The following is a 20,093-nucleotide window of genomic DNA, read 5'->3' as shown; positions in this document are numbered from 1 at the left end:
GCTAGTCACTGTGACCTTTTGACCTGTGCTGGACTATGGTGATCTGATCTATATGAATGCACCTGCCAATTGCCTGGTCAAGTTAGATGCCGCCTATCACAGTGCACTGAGATTTGTGACAAACTGTAAAGTATTAACCCATCACTGTACCCTGTATGCAAGGGCAGGTTTGCCTTCACTAACTGTACGGAGGCTCAGTCACTGGTACATTTTTATATACAAAGCCATGTTAGGGAAACTTCCATCCTACATCTGCTCCCTGATCTCACGGCGAATTGTAAGTGGCTACTGCCTGAGATCGAATGCTGTGGTTTTATTAAATGTGCCAACTGCTAGGACTGTCTTAGGGAAGATAGCATTTAGATGCGCAGCTCCGCTAACTTGGAACAGTCTGAGCAATTTGGTTCCACTAAATGTTTTTTAAAGCAAGGATAGATGCTATCCAATCGGAAACTGTTGGAACCTGTAAATGTTACTAGCTATGTAAACTGTAGTCACTGTAAATATGCTGTATGATGTCCTTTTTTGTTTTTCTGTTATGTTTATATGTATTCATGTGGAACCTACTTGCAGCAGGTCACCCTTGAAAAAGAGATCAATGATCTCAATGGGATTCACCTGCATAAATAAAGGTTTGAAATTAAATGAAAGATTTTTTTTATCAGAACATGCATTTCTCCTCATTGTGAACATATATTGCACTCATGTTCAGAATATATGGTACGTACATGGTCTTTTATAAATCTGAATATATATAGTGCATACATGTCCCCATATAATTGTGAATATATAGCGCATACATGTCCCCATATAATTGTGAATATATATATATAGTACATGTCCCCATATAATTGTGAATATATTCTGCATACATGTCCCCATATAAATCTGAATATATAGCGCATACATGTCCCCATATATTTGTGAATATATATAGTACATGTCCCCATATAATTGTGAATATATTCTACATACATGTCCCCATATAAATCTGAATATATAGTACATACATATCCCCATATATTTGTGCATATATATAGTACATGTCCCCATATAATTGTGAATATATTCTACATACATGTCCCCATATAAATCTGAATATATAGTACATACATGTCCCCATATATTTGTGAATATATATAGTACATGTCCCCATATAAATGTTAATATATAGTAAATGTATGTTCACATATATACACAACCAATATATTATATATATTTACATATATTACTCAATATATGGAAAGCGGCAATTACTGATGTATTATCCCATATATTACAATATATTAACACAATATATTATTCTATATATCTTCAATATATTTTCAATATATTTTGTAGATTGTTGATTATTAATCAGTATCACTTGGTGTAGCCAACAGCAAGATTTCCTTTATTAAATCTTTTCAATTAACCAGTAAATCAGAAAACAAAATAATGCAATATATTGACAGTTAATATATGGGGAAATATATTTTCTTTGCGTAAGGGCTAGAGGTCAGTATGGTTCTTCATGTGGCCTGACCTTAAGATGTATCAAAGAAGACATTTTCTTCCTCAATGAAAATGCAATTTTCCTTTAATAAAAACAGAACAGAAAGGTTGACCTTGTTTCTTATGTCATGAAGCGGTAATAAAGGTGACTGTCTTGGAAGCCGTGTTCCTGCCCGATGTGCTGGAGCACCCCACCCTGCTGTAAGCGCGTCCCGTAGAGCACCGCCTCCCCCTGATCCTGAGCCAAGCCCACCTGCTGCAGCCACTCCACCAGGTCACAGCCAAGGAAACTCTCCACCATAGTCCGCTTCCCACACCTTAGAGTTTGAAGAATATATTTTTAGTTAAAATCTGAAGAAAGCCTCTTTACCAAGGTCTGAACAATGTTTAATATCTCTAAAAGTAAGAATCAGATTTAAAAGTTGTGCTACACGAATAATGTTAGAAAGATGTGTAACATTTTAAAGTTGGAATGAGGTTTCTGAGTGAAAGTATGAATGAACAGTTAGCAGTTGAAGTCGCATGAAGATTGTTCAAGTCTGAAGATTTTCTCCATTGACTTCAATGGTTAAAAATGTGATGAATTATGGGATGTATCTCTGGAATTATGAAAGTTATGAATGATAAAAGTAATAGCCATCGATTCCCGACCGAGCTGAACGTTTTGATGTTTGAACGGAGTTTCTGCGATGTTGAATGCAGTAGGAGAAGAGGTGCAAAATCCCGGCGGAATAATAATAATTTTGTCCGTAGAATAACATATAGTGGGAATGCTGTATCAGCATTCCCACTAAATAACTGTTGAAAGTTTTTTTTAAATAATTGTCATATGTGTTGGACTACCAGGATTGTTTCTCCACACACCATGTTTATTCAAGACATTTGTCATCAACCTCTGACCAGAGCAGCGGTGAGTATGATGATGATGATGATGATGATGAGGATGATGTGCTCTCACCTTCTCTTTTTGACGATGTCATGACAACACTGGTCCTTGTGGTATTGGGTGAACTGGGAGCAGGTCATCCTGATTTCCTCCGGGAAATTAGTCTGTGGTTGCTCTTCTTGCTTCTTTCCATAAAACAGACGATGTAACCTAAAAAAACATTCATAAATGCATAGAGTATAGTGTAGTTAACACATAGTATGTATACGCGGTTAATACAGTGTGGCTTGTGTGTAAAACACTAGAGAGTATGTCAAAGCTTAATAACATAGATGATCTTTACCTCTTTTTAAATGGCAGTATGATCAAATGCTTGTCCATCCCAAAGAGAGCAAAAGAGAGCAAACCCTAGGGACAGAGAACAGGTCATGACACTGGTGCTTTGTCACAATAAAAAACTCACAATCTTGGGAATAGTTTATCTGGGAAACCAACCTGTCCATAGTTGGCCACAGCACAGAAGAACAGCAGCTCCAAGTAGAGTCTACCAGGAACCGGATTCAAGAGCAACCACAAGCAGCTGGACAGGTTCTGTTATGACAGGAAGTGAGAGGAGCTTTTTGTTTGAGGTGTACAGTACACCAGCAAACATGTTGACAGAATACAACGTGTGGAACCAGTTGAGTGAAATGACTGCATTAGGACAACTAAATAAGTGTCAGAAAATAATATTTACTTGACTTCCATTAAGGGAATAGTTTGGATTATTTGAATAAGGGCTGTATGTGGTACTTGTATGTTTGTTGTATGAGCAGAAAGCAGTACTGGCACAGTAGCAAAGTAAAGTACAAAATATATTTTTGTATATTCAAGATCAGCTTTATATTTAGAGTATTTGTTTCATTTACATGGCTGCCGGATTGCCCTTTACAACGTTGAACTGAGGCATTATCCATGCTCTCTTTAAAGCCTCATGACCCTATTGACTATTGAGAAAAAACTGTAATTTTACCTCACAAAACACAACCTCCAGTCAGCTGCTTCCTGCACTGGTTAGATTGTTTGCGTGACTTTGATGCTTTGACCAAAGTTACACATTAACACAAACAAATTCACTAATGTAGGCAGCCATAAACAAGCAACTCTTGTGTTCTGCAAGATAAAATTACTAATTTTGTCAATGTAGTCTAGTTGGAAAGGGCAATGTAAAGCAGTGTCTATGGAGGAGAATGTTTTCCAACCCCACTACATATAATTTGTACTATACCTTTAAATAGTGAATTTACAGGTTTGAAAAATATTTGTTGAGATACACAAACAAACCACATATCACAAGTTTGATTGGTATCTACTAGTCTTATTAGAACCAGAGTCAGCTTTCATGGCCAGTCTTAACATACTTTAAAATGTTCTTTAAAATGAAATATAAATAAGGCCTAAAACAGGGACAAAAAAAACTAAATTCTAGATTTACTAATCTTATTTAATATTTTTCTTATCAAATATTTAGAGCAATAAATACCAATCCAAACATAATAATCTAATGGGTTTCCTTGGAGAAGGCTACAACCAAAACTGAATGAGTGAGTGAGTTGGAAATGACATGGCTCAGCCATTTGTGTCTGATTTGGTTTGTGATGCACTAAATATAATGATGCAGGCAGTAAGGCTGGCTTCATGTCACTGTAGAAGTGAAAGGTGGTGGTTTACTCACAGCCAACAAGCTGACAGTCAGAAGCAGACAGAGGAGCACATGACGGGCCACTTGTCTTTCTTCTACCTGCTGGAGCTCCTCCACTTGGACAAGCAGGCAGTCTGTGGACTCACAACGGCTCTCACACTGACCTGAGGGGGGCAGCACAACAGGAAATAAACATACACTCAATACTGAATCTTATTCATTGTACAGAAATGCTCTTTAATGGTTATCGTTGTTGTATGTGTTTAACAAATTGGGGTTAATGTATTTTTAATTCTCGCTGAATAAATGTACTGTTGTTTATTAGTAAAATACCTGTGAGTGTGGTTGCGGTGCTGTTCATGGTGGTGCTGATCATATCAGGCATGGGCTGGGGTGGGGCGCAGTCACACAGGAGGCACGCTGATAACAAAGTGTTAAGAGTGAGGTCAAACTCGAGGCAAAAAGCACACACAGTATGAGTAATACAGAACAAGATTAACCCTCTAATGAAGATGAGAGTAATACTTGTGCATCCATTATAACATTTTACTATCTTGAATATTTTGAGTTATTGCGAAATTAAATGTTTTCATGCTACTCTTTATGTGAATGGTACCTACTGTATTCTGTTAACCACATGTTTGAATTGTCGTTGTTGTTTTTATGTTAGAATCATGATTGTCTGCAACACACTAGTATCTTTCAAATCATATTCATATAAAAGAAAGAGTGTGTTCCTCCAACAGTGGCAGAACTGGTTTGTATGTATTGTAATAAAATCCCCAAAGTCGGACCACTCCTTGAGCTCTAACTTGAATGGAAGGAGACTCTGCCTGCATGTAGGTCTGACGTTGTTTTTCTTGACTAACTGGTCACACTATTGATTTCACTTTGGATGTTTTAGGTGCCAGCTCTTGAGATCCATGTGACTCATTTTGTTATGTATTACGTTTTTAACAGGCACATTTTGAGTTGGCACAGCAGTAGTCTCCTTACAAAAGAAAACAAAATGTTAGCCGTGAAGGCTCAATTACAAGTTATATCTCGACACTTATCAGTAACTTCAGATCTCATGTTTCCTCCAGATAATGACATCCAAAATGTTTGTTCCTTTTTTTCAGTGTTTACTTTGTGATTTTGAAACGTATTTGTTCTACTTGTGGAAATGGTCTGCTGGGGCAATAAATGAGAAATAAGTTGCGCTGCCAATGTGGCAGTTTGAAGAAAACTTATGGATGACTTTTTAATAATGACTGTTCTTTCCTTTTCTCTTTAACAACTGTGACAACATTTGATATGTTTGAACTCTCTGTGTGCTCCACCCATTCCCATGTGCTGTGACATTCATCACTTGGCAAATGGTTATTTATTCAGAATCTTAAAGGTGAAATTCAAACAAATGTTGAAATGTTGAATAAAAGTCTCAGTTGAATGGCCTCTTTAAGAGAAATTACCTCCGTTGGGATCTCCTGATGGGGCGGTTGGCTCAAACAGAGACTGGTTCTCTGGATCATCCTCAGTTACAAGATCCTCTGCAGAGTTTTCCTCAGTGGGGGCCCAGCTTCCTCTGCTGAGACATATAAGAGAGCTCCCTCCCAGCAGTATACTGAGAGCTAGCACAACCGTGGTGCATATTATCTGTAAAATAATGCACATACAGACATGTAGGATTTTAAGTATTTCTCTGCAGGTTAAAAAATGGCAGAAAACATGAAAGATTTAGATGTTGTTGTTGTTGTTGTTACCTGTGGTTTGCCATAAAAGAAAGCTGAGTCAATAGTGTCAGGCACTTTTGTCCCAGAAATGAGCAATGCAGCTGTTATTGAGGCTGGGATACTGTTAATATAGAGACAACATTTAAAATCAATTACAGTATCAAGATGTAAAATGTAAATCCTCTCAATGATACTACATTTCTGATTACATTTGAAATTAATGCACTTTAATCTAAAATCCCCAACATGGCGGACCTTTTAGTAGACCAGACAATCTGGGTTAGTTTCATTTCTGTTTTTAGTCTTCTTTAAAAAGACTCACCCCCAGCCAGCAATGAGGAACGCGCCGGGTAAGACTTTCACATCCTCATGCCTCTTCATGAGCACAAGAGAGAGTGCTATTAAACCTATAATGACAAAAAACACATTACAGAATTAGCAAAAAAAACTTCAGATTTCAGAAATCACCGAATTAAATGTATGCATTTTAATGTGAGGTTAATGTGGATGGAGAGTTGTTTGCATACCTGGCCAAAGAAAGCTACTGTAGAGGGAGGTACATATTAATGTGAACGTCAGGACCTGCCCGATGAAGTTGTTTTCTTTCACCGCAAAGTTCCACAGAATCATCCCAACACAAGTTAGGAGCTACCGTCCAAACAATAAAAAAGAACTGCATTTACTTATGAGGTTACACATGCAGGTAGATGTTTGGCAATTTGAATAATGGATCATAAAATCAATTCAGAGAAAATGTGCAAGTTTGCTCACCTGTGCCAAAAAAAGGTTGATTGTAAACATGTGAGGTAGCCTCTTGAATTTTTTACTTAAAAACATGACAGCAATTGTCCAAACCTGTGAGGGAAAACACACATTTTAAATTATACATGTCGTCCAACACGAAGACATGTGCAGACATGTTAATAACTATCATTATTCAACATTATTTGCTGGCATTTCATTTGAAAGCAAAGGACAGGTGAAATAAGAGAATGAAAGAATGGAGACTAACAAGGTAGTAAAAGATACTGCAGAATACACAACTGTATACATATTTCATCACAATAAAGATTATTCATTGTTTTTTGCAACAGGTTGCAGGTTCCTGAAAGTGGAATTTAATGAGGAAGTAAGTTCTCAAGTCAGTAAAGCATCTGTTCAGTCACACATCCTCTAAATGACGAAGCCTTTTTATGTCTATCTGCCACAGTGGTTCGAACATCTCACAAGAAGCCACATTTTTGTGTTTTCTTTTCATTACACAGCAGATGTGTAGTAGTGTTAAGGAATAATTCTTCTAGATATCTAACCTTTTGCTCTGTGACGTTTTATGATCTACTCTGACGTCTGTTATCTCCTTTAAGGAAAGGCCTTGGTGCCATATGTGTTGTTGTCACCAGTTTGTGACCGGTCAACTTGTCTGGCACGAATGGTAATTGTTGTGAGAACACTGAGGCACTTCTTTATCGGTGTTTGTGGACTCTAAGATGTGAAATCTTCGAGGCCATGAGTGTCGGACGCAGGTGGTTCAGTGTTCCCAGCTGTTTAGTCGACTCCTTCAGAGATGTTGATTACTCTCTGTGAACCCGTTAAAAGGTCTAGCATAGAGAGAGGCTCTTCAGAATTGACGTGGCAACTCTACCGTGTAGTCAGAACCTCTGACTCTTTGATTTGTGATGTGAATCCTCCGGCCGAATACTCTGAATAAACCCATCAGTGTTTGACATCAAAGCTCCAACTCTCACCGTGTCTCCTTCCTGAGTCGGTGACTCCATGCATTGCTACACAGGAATTTCGTCCACAAGTAGCAGTAGTGAATTGTGCTGTTTTATGGAAATAACTTACTAAAGTAATTGCAGGCCCAACTGCTTTAAGTTCAGAAGTAGAGAATGCTTTAGCAAAAGGCTTATGAGTCAGGACTTCCCTTTGAACCCAGATTCCACATACTGAGATAAAACAAAATAACCAGCCAATAAAAAGACAGTTATAAAACATTAACCAACAACAAGTTAACACATATCAGACTTACCAGTGCAACCAAGGTCACTATGCTTATATTAAAGCTGACACTCAGCAGTGAATTCATCAAAAGCTGAGGATCCATCCAGCGCATCGTAAGTAACCAAGCAGAAACATACATTATTGGAGCTGAGAGAAAAGTGCTGATCACCATCCCAGAGGTTACCTGTCAGGAAGAAGAATACTATGTATGTTAAGTAAAAAATAAAAGTAATTGTTAGCATCTGAATGGCAGATAGGATGTTGACTCATAAACAACTTACAACTTCTAGCTCTGCGTTGTAATAAACAGCATAGATGGCCACACTTGGTGCAGTGGGAAACACGCCATAAAGAAAGGCATAATTGGAGAGGCTTGAGTGGTTCAATGAGCTGGTGTTGGTATTGTCCAATAAATCCACCATGTCCTTACAAATCAGCGGCATCAGCAACCTGAAAGTGAAATCAAAAGGCCGGTGTCATAAATCATTACCTGAGAGTTAGTTAACTGAAAAATGCTACGAATATATAAACATACACTAGTTATTATCATGCTACGCCTTCCTAACAGCTATGACAAGTCATGCTTTAATATAAGTCTTGTGGTCTGTGAAAGGCATGGCTCACACAAACCATAAGCACAAAGCAACATGTTGGGAGCACTCTACAAAGCTCTAACCTGACGACTATCTACACTCCCAGAACACATTAAGAGTTAATCTGCTAACACTGAATCCTCCCTTGTTCAAAATGCACATTAAGCAAAGTAAAGGTCTTAGTTTTTTCCACTCACAGTTTCGCTGTTGTGAGTAAAATCAGTGTCACGACTGAGGATCTGGTTAATTTCCCCAACTGTCCCACCATGGACAGACCCAAGTAGAACAGAGCTGCTCCCCCGAAAGAGTTGGCCAAGCCATCAAGAAATGAAGCCATGAAGGGAGGAATTGTCTGATGTAGGGCAAAATGGCCAATGATGCCGATGACAACCATGAACACTATAGGGTTCTTCAGGACCTGCAACACTACAAGCCCAACGATCAGGATTTTTCTCTGTTGGTGGTTTCCCTGATTCTTCCACTTCTGGATCTCGCAGAAAGCAAAGCCAATGGGGTTTAGAAGAATCAGGGACACCGGTGCCACCAGGTAGATGTACTGCAGGTACTCTGGGTATGTGCTCTTGTAAAGGGCCTCCACTGTGGATAAAGATGAAAACAAATAGCTCAATATTTACGTACTCAGCGAATCTGACTTGTTGGAACATGTAGTGCCAAAGTATGAAATATTGGCTTATACACACAAAGCTGCAAAAGTCCAGGCTTACATAAATATCTGATTTACATCATTGTTCAAGTGTAAGGACTGTTTACATATAAAGTACCTGGGCCATACTGTTACCTGCGCTGTTGTTACTACTGTATTTAGAAATATCTATAACTCTCAGTTAATCAATCATGCTTAAAGGGTTTGTTTATTCTATAATAATATGATCAGAAGCATCAGCATATGCATGCTTATAGAGCATGAGTATGCTTGTATATAACATTTAAAATGTTGAGGTAGTTTACAGTGACACATGGATAATTACACTTTTGATTTGATGAGTGGACAAACATAAGGACAGCATGATTACAGTTGCAGCAGTGAATGAAAAGCAATGTGTGTGGTAGGCTTAAAGGCATTATACTCACCAATGGGATATCCCAGGGCAAAGTCATTGCTTTGGGTGGCAAATATTGAGAAAAGCCCAGCTTTACTATAGCGGCTCTCAGGACTGGCAACTATCAGCGTGAGAACGCAGACAATGAAAAACACAGACACCTTGGCAATGAGGACGCTCCATAGAAATGGCCAGATGACATTCCCAAAGTCCAACAGCACCATGTTCTTGAACAGCAGAGCTGGGAGGGCAAACTTGGACACAAAATTCCCCAATCCTTTGGCCTGTGTGGAGGTGATGATGTTTGCCCTCCCTGCGATGTATCCACACAGTATTATCCCAAAGCACTGCAGGAGAGCCGGTAGCAGCTTGTCAATGGACATGCTGGGTGAGGGGACTTCCTGCTCATATGAAAAGTTGGTGTTTCTGCCCGGTGCCTCCATCATGTTGATCATCCTTCCACTGTCACTTGTCATGTCTGGTTTGAGGGCATGTTATTTCCTGTCGGCCCTGTCAGATAACACAAGAGGGAGGGAGTTCAAAGGAGGAGTTTGTAGTAAGACGTTAAACTATCAGATGCAAAGATAACGAGTTAACGGCGTTAGTTAACCAAATCAACGTCATATGACCGACTCCTTTACGAGTGACTATCAAGCTTTTACCAAATAGAAAACAGGCATATCAAGGTCAATGCGGTTATAAATTACTAACCTCTGCACTGAGTGCAGTTCAGCCCCAACGTGTAACGTTAACGTTTCCATGTGTCAGTGAAATGTCAGTTGGAGTAGCCATTAGCCAGCTAGCTATCGTTGAATTGGTGAACCACAACTGAGAGTATCCTCTTAAATAGTAAGTGGAGTTGAACAACTCTAAAATCCACACGTTTAACCCACCCAGGGCTAGATAGTTGTTGAAATGTCGCGTTACGTAGGTGTTATTAGCTCACTTTAGTCACCACCCAGCAACTTTCCTAGTCACTGATTTGTCAACAACGATTCAACCAATCAAAATATACCGAGGGAAAAAGAGGCGGGGCTTACTCCACCTACACAACACACCACATGCAAAGCAGGTACACTACACACTTCCTGATGCCCCCCATCAAGTACGACACATATTACATTTAGTAATAATACTGAATTCAACTCTGTAGTCTATAGTATTGTTATTATTTGAAGACGCAAGAGTTTTAAAAACGCTTGAACCATGTGCAGGAGAGGGTATAATTAAAACAGGACTGAGATGAGATACTATTCCCCTCTCAGACATTATAACTTGTACTTATAATACATTATGAGTTATATATCTTATAAAACCTAATTTCAGATGGTGGACTGTAGTAATTGAAGTAGGTTTTTTTCAAAGAGATGGTTCTTAGTGAATGTTGAGGAAGTGTTTAAAAATCATGGAAAGGTAATCAAAGTTTGGCAATTCATGAGTTAGATGTACATATTTCTAAATGAACAACCAAGTCTGGTATATGCAAAGATTAAAATTGATAATTAAACTTTCAGAAAGCATAATTTTCCTTCAAAATAAATAGTTTATTATTGTTAATAAGACTTGTTTTATATGTGTATTTAAGTCATGAATCCACACCAGCCCTCAGTTTATCCTTTTTTATAATTCAATAACTCTACGTACATCCTTTATGAACAATGAATCATATGACTGTATAAGGTGACAGGGGTTATTTGAAGGGACAAACCCACAGAGAACTATGACTCAACTCTTCAATGTCCCTCAGCTTTTCTTATAACTCAATGTTTTGTTTTACAGCCTGAGATCATCACGCTCGTCAGCATCATTGCCTCACTTCAGCTTAATAATGCAAAAATAACTACTTTTATATTTTCCACCTTTACATATATGAAATAATATGAGTCAAAAGGATTCTGGACACAGAGCAAGACTTGATCAGCCTGAAAAACGTATTTAATTTTTTATTTAGTTGTTCCCTAAACAAACATGTGAAAGAATATATTAAATGTTTTTAAACAAATTCAATATCTCAATTGCACACATAGCCTATATATTACTTTAAAAAAGAAAAGCAACACAGCTCTGGCAAAACATATCCTGAAGCTACTGTATATAACATTATCTTTTACATATACACATGTAGGAACACAACATCAAAGAGCAAACAAAGACTTATACTGTGAATGCAGCTATTGTTCAAAGTTATAGACAGGTAAAACATGATGCAGTTACGCCCAGCTGGTGCACTCCACTCCAGGACTTTAAATCGTGCTCAACTCAATGAGACGGCCTGCAAACACACCTAATGTGCCGATGAGACACACTGCCATGAACACACAGAGCAGGATGTGATCCAACACCATGGCTACAAACTTCCATTCTTCAGCAGCCTGGAAAGAAAAGAGGGACAATGTGTTACATAAAGCATGACTAAAGAACAGTATTAGTGACACTTTCTATGCAAGAGAGATTACATTGTTGGACTCCTCGTCCGATTTCATGGTTTCTGCGATGTATTTGACTCCTTCAATGGCACTGCGGACGTCAGGGTTCTTAGTCATGGGCGACTGATAGGGAACAGAAGAGGCCTGGTTGCCTGAGATGTCTGAGATGTCAAAATCAGCACCATATAGGTTGGGTTTAGCCTGGATATCCTTTCCTGGGCGTTTCATTGTTGAGAAGAACATGATGTTGGGAATGGTTTCAATGAAAACCTGTTCATAGAAAGACAACAGATATGCATCATGTCATACAACATCAGAGAAGTTGGATTATGTCAAATGAACATGTTATGCCTGCTACCACTAGATGGCAATATCATACAAAGAAAAAATAAATAAAGGATTGTTCTCTAAAGCTTGCCAAGTTTGAGTGGTAAAGCTCTTCAGTCAAAAACAATATTAGGTTAAGGTTTATGTTCCCCTCTGTTTATGTGCTCACCTTGCGGACCCAGTCTGGCATTGTGTGAGTGCTGGGGGAGCGGTGGTGGGTGTTGATGACGATGACAGTGATAATGATGGAGGCAATGACGAAGACCATAGTGAAGAGCATGTACTTCCCAATGAGTGGTACAGCACTGGAGGTAGAAGGAATCAGCTCCACAATGACCAGCAGGAACACAGTCAGAGACAGCAGGACGGAGATGCTGAGGGTCATCTTCTCACCTGGGAGACACAGAAGACATCTTTTGTGATCATCAAGGGTATCATCATGTTGATTTTGTTAATGATTTAAAGGCTTTCAAAATAAAAACTCTACAGGACTTTAGAAATCATCAATAATCATCAAACTTGTTTTAGTTCAACTGGTCACAACCGGTAAACATATGAAACAAATGTCTGTGGTTCACAAATCAGCATGGGGTCAAAAAGGATTTCTAATTTTGTAAGTGTAGAGAACATTGTATGTTTACAGCAGTAGAAAAAGTCAACCTACAACAACACATTCTGTTATTTGATCACATCTTTACTTTTAAAGACACACTAAAATAACCCTTAAACTGAATTAAAAATGGGGAGCTGCCGTATTGAAAGAATGTTTGTTCAAAACACTAAAAACATGCAATCTTAATACATCGCCACAAGGGAGAGCTGTTGCTGTGGGTAGTAAATACTTCCATTACCCTGCCATCCAATCAGGATGCTACCCCCACTATTAACACAGCACACAATAACTGCACTGTTCACACTCGAGAATAGGAGGTATTTTCGCTGTTGTTTGTAAACTCAACAATAGAATAGAAGTAAACAAATTCTGACACCATCTCACAAGTAAAATGCTAGACGTGTTGTTTTGTTGCTCAGATAGAACAGTTATCCCAGAGAGAGCATCTTTTGGCACCAGCTTCTCCTCCACACTTTCCTGTCAGCAGCCATATCAGACACTGGAATCAAGTGATGTATTATACATTAAAGCAAAGGCCCGCTTTCAGACATGACAGCACAGAGGGACCCTGGGTAATGAGGCAGACTTACACACTAGGAACACGGCCAGATGTGCACACAAGCAGTGCAACTCCTGCATCAGCTGATGTAGGGACACCTCAGAATTAGGGACGAGGATTAGTCCAACATGATGTCAGTTATCATATCGTATCTGTGTTTTTATGTCACATCATGATACCACAGATAATGAAGATAATGTCACATTCAGTAGATGTTTTTTTTGGACAACTTCACAATACTAAATCAGAGGTTGTTTTTTAGTTTTTTGTATTTGCCTATCTCCATATTATACACTATATACAGTTAGCATTTATGAATCATTATCTCAGCTGAGAGTGTCAGAGAACTTTGGGCCTGCCGTCATCCATGTTCAAGAAATAGGTTGACATTTAGAGAAATAAGCTTATGTGCCGTCTTGCTAAGGTTAAGAAAACCAAAACCTCTTTCATAGCTGTGGGCTAAATATGATACTTTACAGCAAAGAAACCATTAGCTTAGCTTAGCACAAGGAGTTGAAACAGGGGAAAGCAGCTAGTCTGGCTCTGTCCAATGTGCCTACCAGCACCTCGAAAGCTCACTAATTAACTGAAATGACTATGTCTTGTTGTCACGGTGAGAGTGCCAGACAGAGAGCCAATTAGTGAGTTTTAGAGGTGCTGGTGGCAGCTATAGGGAACAAGCTAGTCTGGCTCGAGTCAGAGGTAAACAATCTGTTTACCAGCACCTCACATAAACCCTGCTCACTGTATTTGCATGCGGCACAATAAATTGGGCAAATGTATAAAGACATACTATATAAAATCAGCTATGTCAACTTGGCATATACAATAGATGATGTATCTTAAGAGCTATTGTATATATATATTGTGTGTTGTTATTGTTGAATATGTATAGATTGTATAGACTGTATAGATTACCATACTGTATGTGGTAAATGTCATCTTTAATTGCTTTTTGAAAATCAGAGAAAAGCACTGATGTCATAATGTCCCCGTGCTATTGATTAATGCTTTATGTTATATCCAAATTGTGGTCTCAGTATCAACATACCAGAGTCTGTAGGAAGATAGAAGACGAGGCCGGTCAGGAAGGAGAAGAGCATGCAGGGGATGATGACGTTGACGATGAAGTACAGTGGGAGGCGCAGCATGAGGAAGTGGTAGGTGATGTCCAGGTAAGGGGTTTCCGGGCAGCAAGCATAGTACACCCAGTGCTTCCAGCCGCGGAAATCCTTCATCTCCCACTCTCCACTTTCCATAAAGTTACTCAGGTCAGGGCGGTCACTTTCCTGGTGAGGAGAAGCAATACTCAGGGTTAATAAAGGATGGTTTTTAAATCAAATTCCTTAATTATTTCTGTTCCTGTTTGCTAAAAAAGGCATTCAACTTTTGGCTGCGGTACGTTTGAACTTTGCATACATAATATCTTCTATAAGATATTATGGTTTTATAGTGTTTTTGATGTTGCAAAATGTTTCAGTTGTTGCATATATTAGTTAATTGTAAACAGAAATTACCTCCTTGGAAAGACTGCTTATATTCTAATATTTTACAAGAGGCTACTACTCCAATTGTGCCCCAAAAAACAGCATGAAAAAAAAGATTATAAATTGAAGCCATAGTGTATATTTTTTCTTTTTGTACCAATTTCTTAAGCAATAAAGGGGCCTCAGAGTTATTAGTGATGCTGTTCAAGGGGATGTCTGGTGCTTGATCTGATATATTTTGACATTGACTTTGTATTGTGAGAGGCATAGTTCGATATTTTGGGAAATACATTTGTTCTCTCTCCTGGGGAGAGCAAGATTAAAAACAAATTGATACCACCATCAATCTTCTCGGAAACAAAGCTAATAAGTGCAAATCCCTAAAGAAATGGGGTTGAATGAGTTAAATTACTGGATTGACGACAACCAGGGTTCCATCATAGGTCCAGGTCCCCAGCTTCATAGTGCAGTTCTGCAGGTCAAAGGGGAAATGCAGCACAATGATTTCACAGTAGCTCTTGAAGATGGCAGGCGGGTTCCATATGATCTTTCCTGTGTACTCCAGCAGCACTTTGGTCTCATGAACGATGGCAAAGTCTCCATCAGCACTGCAGGCACAGACACAAACAGGCAGCATCAACATGGGAGATAATAAGTTAAATGTTAACACAGAGGGACATCACATCAGTGCCTGAGGATGGGTTAGTGCTGCGGTCGCACCACAGCCAACCAGAGCTCAGCTTGGCACAAGTTGTTGTGGCAGCGGAGCTGGTTGTCAGGGAAAAGAAGCAGTGTGTCAGACGCAGCATATGGTGGGAGGAGGGGGAAGGGGCTGATATAGAGTCCAGATCACACGCTGAATACCGGACTATAGGAAAGTGTGATTAAAAGCACCTCTCCAAGGTGTGTTAATTGTTTCGAGAGGTGTGGATGCTTTAGGGCACATACATTTTTTACAAAAAAGGTTTCAAGAAAAACTGAAAGAGGGACATGGCATGTATCAAATATAGCCTGAGAACATACTTGTTGTAGAGCACCAGATCAGGCCGCCAAATGTCTTTGGAGGGAACTCTGATCTTTTTGATGCCGCCGTAATCCTGCGGGTTCCACTTCAAGTTTACATCTTCCCATTGCTGGAAAAAATAAATGACACAGAACAATGGACAGGCCATACATTTTGACAAAAAAGTAAGAGAGAATTTTTTTATTTTGTTAAAGAATAAGAAAATTCAATTATCGTTATAAATTATTTTTACATATTAATACATTTTTTGTTGAAGGGATTTCACATTTTTTATTTGATGATTTATTTGTTCCCAATCCTTTTCAAACTCATATTAATTGGTACATTATTGAGGCTTTCTGTGATATGGTGAATCCAAAGCCAACAACACCAATAAACCAATAAACCAAGTATCAAACCTGCTTCAGTCGCACGTTGCTGCTGACAATCTGGTTGACCTCATCCTGTAAATCCAGATAAATGTGTTTAGACAGTTGGTGACGGTTAATTTTATACAGATGGGTTGATATGTTGTGTGACAAGAGCTCTCACCACACTGATGAGCTGGATGAGCTGAAGGCCCACAGTCACAATCACCGGGTCCTTGAAGTGATTGACAGGACGGACGACCTTATTGTAGCCAGTAAAGAGTTTTTTGACTAGAATTGTCTCATTAGCGGAGCCCAAGGCAGTGCCTAGAATAAGAAACACACCATACAGGAATGTTGTTTTTCACAGTTTTGTACATTTAAGGCATGTAGAAGGCAATATTAGTCTTTCTTTATACCTCAGGCTGCCTCTTCACTGTGCTTGAAAACTAAGTAGTAACCAAAGTAGAATATCTCTTTAAGAACATCTGATACACGTTGGGTTCATTTAAGATGAGTCTAAAATAGATGTGACCAGGGTAATTCTATAGGTGTAAGGTGTTTGTGAACATACTGTATGTGCATGTTGTTATTATAATGGACCTACTTTTTAACATGCTGGGCATTCAAAATATAAATGTTGGTGATTTAAAAAAGTCCATATGTTCATTTATTAATTTATTTTCAATGTTTTTCAAGGCTTTGAGAAAACCATTTGGGAATTGTATTCAGGAACATGATCGCAATCCTGTTGGCCTCTTGTGTAAATGCATGTATTTGTGCATGCATATATATTTAGGGACTAAATTAGAAAAGTCTGCATTCAAACATGCAATCACCCCTGCACGTGTGTTAATAGAGATGTTCTTTTACTCTCACTGCTACATATCTGTGACAAGCCGGAGTAGGATCTCCTTACATTTTTCCACTGACCTTGAAAAGGAGGTCATTTTACAGCAACATGTTTGCATTGGTTGAATGATTCTACAGAGATTCGACTCGGTAAACTCAAGAACATGAACATAATTATGCAGGTGACTTCATGTGTTGACAGAAAAATGGTTGGAACGCAAAAATGAGAACAGCACACATGCCCTTGTCAATCAAAAGCTGGTTTGCACTGACTGAACATTTGCTCATTTTTTGTTGTTGTTTGAATTGGATCAGCTTTCACTGACATGAGACTGGTTTTAATGAACATAATGAAAGCAAACAGGGCTTAGTAATTGTTTTATAGACTCCAACCTTATCATGCTTTAACACTACAACTCATTCAAGCAAAGGAGACAGGCACTTATTTCCACAGCATACATTCTCTTCCGTTTTAAATAAGTTCTTACCTGCTAGAATGACTAGAGGAATAATGCATAACACAGAGTTCATTGTTGCCAATAAAACCAGGCATCCAATAACCAAGATCCAACTTCAGCACACAGCCCGCAGACCACTTGAGTATTAAAACAGCTAAAACATCTTTCAGCACTGGCATATAACTCACAGCAAACGCTCCGAGCTCTTCACTGGCAGACGTGTTGTTATTGTCCGACAGCGGATGTGAGTGACTAGCTGCCAGTGCTTGTCATTTGAGAGGGCCACATTCTTTGTGATCGGCAAGATCAACATGCCGGAGTAATCCACCACTGAAATATCTCATCCTGAACTTGGCCACACTCATCCCGAGGTGAGAAGAGACACAGCAAATGATGGCTGCTTTGAACCCCCATTGATAAACTCTCATTACAGACTTTAAATCCGTACGCCGGTGATACATAAGGTTTCGCAACTAGAATGTTCATATGCAACCTGTATGTATGTGTTTGCCTTCTATTTGGTAATTGAAGTTTGGGTGACGTGTGACATTTTTTGTATTTTGAAGGATGGGATCTTAAAATAAAGCTTTGTCAATTTCCTGCTTGACCTTGGAAACAGTATTTTACACAATGGTCTTTTGACTAGGGCCTTTTCAAACTATCATTTTGCATTACATTGAATTACATGATCAATATCAATGTGCTGAGAAAGATCATGTAATGCAATAAAAGGCTCAAGGAACAGCTGAAAGAAGCTTGTCGTGAAATTATCTAATCGATGCTTATGTCCACCTCAATGTTGCCCCATATGTTTTTATTTATTTATTTGTTTAGCTTGTATCTACAGTATGTTATTTTTGTTGTCTTGTTTTTATAATTTTTTTTTTTTTTTGCCACTGTACAACGCTTCTGTCAAATTCTGTTGTTTTGAGACATGCTCTATAAATACACTAAACTTGAAGCGTGAAGCTTGGAGCGTGAACCTTTGAGCAATGCTCGGTCAGGCAACATTTACATGAGGTTACAGTGTCTCAGATTTGGGATCTTTCTTCTGCAGCATGTAAGAACTTGTTTCTTAAGGGTGATGGTTAATTAAATAAGCTATCTTTTGGTAGGTTATATTTAACAAATCCTCTTAATATTGCTTGTCGGATAGAGAAAAAAACAGAATCTCTTGAAATTGTATGCATTCTGAAAATATACTGAATGAAAGATATGTGTATGAATACATGTTTGCATGTTTGTGATTTATCTAATGTTAAGGTTTCTTTGAACCTTTATCCACCTTGACAGTCTAAGTTGACAGGCAAATAGATATACATAATTGAACTCATAAGAGCTTTATTTAAGGTGAATGATAATGTGAGATAAGAATAAAGTAAGAAATGTTTCTTTGGGTCTATCTGTATTTATATATATTGAGTGATGATATCTAATATGGTTGGTTTGACTTGTCTGCTTACAACAACATTAAAAGGTCTTTCACTCATTGTTGATACACTTCTAGTTGTTTTGTGGTGTATTGAAGAGGTGGATGATGAAGCTTTGTTTTAGAAAGTATTCTCTTAATGTCCAGCTGCCCCTAACAATCAATAACATTTAATCTAAGATAATTTAGATGCTCAAACAGCCTTTGTTTGTGTCCTGGGGGCCAGGTGTTACCCCCGTATTCTCCTCTTTTGCTCTACCCCACCCTGTCGGTCCGTGATGGGTCAGGCAACTCAATTTCCTCCCATCCCGAGTCCGTTCAATCAGCCAGTCACTCAACCTACCGCCTCATTCATCTCACTTAAGGACAAATGACCATTTTGGCAATGCTTGAATTAAGAGAGATTTGTCTCGACCCACCCACTCTCTATCTCCAATCACTCAGGCCAGCTGAATTTACACCATGTAAGCATCGCCTCGCCTTTCTTCAGGTATGTAACACGGGACAGGCCAGCATTGTGTCTGCTCGCTGGACCTGCAGTCAGGCGCTCTGGAGCTCTGTCCAGTGGTAATTAAAACACTTTGAAGGCTCACAAGGCGTTTACAGTCTCCAGAGGTCTGTGAGCTGTGTGTTTATATCTGCTCTAGGTGATTAAATGTTCATTGAATCTGAATGAAAGCACCCATTTAATATCTGCAGGGGGTGGACGAAACTGGACCACATACTGGATGTTTATGCCTTGATGAAGATTAAGAGGATTAGAGTTTTTATAGAAGAGATTATTATGTGTGCTATATTTTACATGATGTTCCAACATAAATATAGGAATGTAAATATAAAAATTGGACTGCATTGATAGTATTTCTTCACAATCAATGGACAATCTTGTATAATAAACAGTATGTTGTAACACTGTTTTATAGTTTTTCAGTTGTTTTGTTCAAAAGTAAAACAAATATTAATGTTTATAATATGAATATAAAACTCAAGGAAATAGCATTCATGATTACATTGTTAATATGATTACATATAACATGCTCTATGTGAAATATATGTATATACGATATGATTATAAAAACAGAATAAATGCTTCCATTTCCAACAATTCACATGGATAAACTGAATATTTCTTTATAATTC

The 20,093-nt window shown here is 38.5% G+C and overlaps 2 protein-coding genes across 2 annotated transcripts; both read right to left on the bottom strand.

The window, feature by feature from the left end:
* Nucleotides 1-1,561: 1,561 nt before the first annotated feature.
* Nucleotides 1,562-10,384, bottom strand: gpr155a (G protein-coupled receptor 155a). Its single transcript, XM_034128778.1, has 16 exons — nt 10,143-10,384; nt 9,463-9,941; nt 8,568-8,967; nt 8,059-8,227; nt 7,806-7,961; nt 6,548-6,631; nt 6,304-6,424; nt 6,099-6,183; nt 5,807-5,897; nt 5,516-5,699; nt 4,395-4,481; nt 4,095-4,225; nt 2,876-2,971; nt 2,724-2,788; nt 2,453-2,590; nt 1,562-1,811 (listed from the first exon to the last, which is right to left on the bottom strand). Exons 2-16 carry the CDS (start codon nt 9,905-9,907, stop codon nt 1,616-1,618), a joined length of 2,448 nt encoding a protein of 815 aa, XP_033984669.1. The 5' UTR covers nt 9,908-9,941; nt 10,143-10,384; the 3' UTR covers nt 1,562-1,615.
* Nucleotides 10,385-11,361: 977 nt separating this feature from the next.
* LOC117481186 (acetylcholine receptor subunit alpha-like) lies at nt 11,362-17,739 on the bottom strand. Its single transcript, XM_034128779.1, has 9 exons — nt 17,555-17,739; nt 16,399-16,541; nt 16,266-16,310; nt 15,867-15,976; nt 15,256-15,451; nt 14,408-14,645; nt 12,354-12,577; nt 11,888-12,127; nt 11,362-11,803 (listed from the first exon to the last, which is right to left on the bottom strand). The coding sequence occupies exons 1-9, from the start codon at nt 17,595-17,597 to the stop codon at nt 11,675-11,677; spliced, it is 1,368 nt and encodes a 455-aa protein (XP_033984670.1). The 5' UTR covers nt 17,598-17,739; the 3' UTR covers nt 11,362-11,674.
* Between the last annotated feature and the right edge of the window lie 2,354 nt (nt 17,740-20,093).

Source organism: Trematomus bernacchii, unplaced genomic scaffold (assembly GCF_902827165.1).
Source record: "Trematomus bernacchii unplaced genomic scaffold, fTreBer1.1, whole genome shotgun sequence".
Classification (NCBI taxonomy): Eukaryota; Metazoa; Chordata; class Actinopteri; order Perciformes; family Nototheniidae; genus Trematomus; species Trematomus bernacchii.
This window is presented reverse-complemented; position numbering and strand designations above follow the sequence as displayed.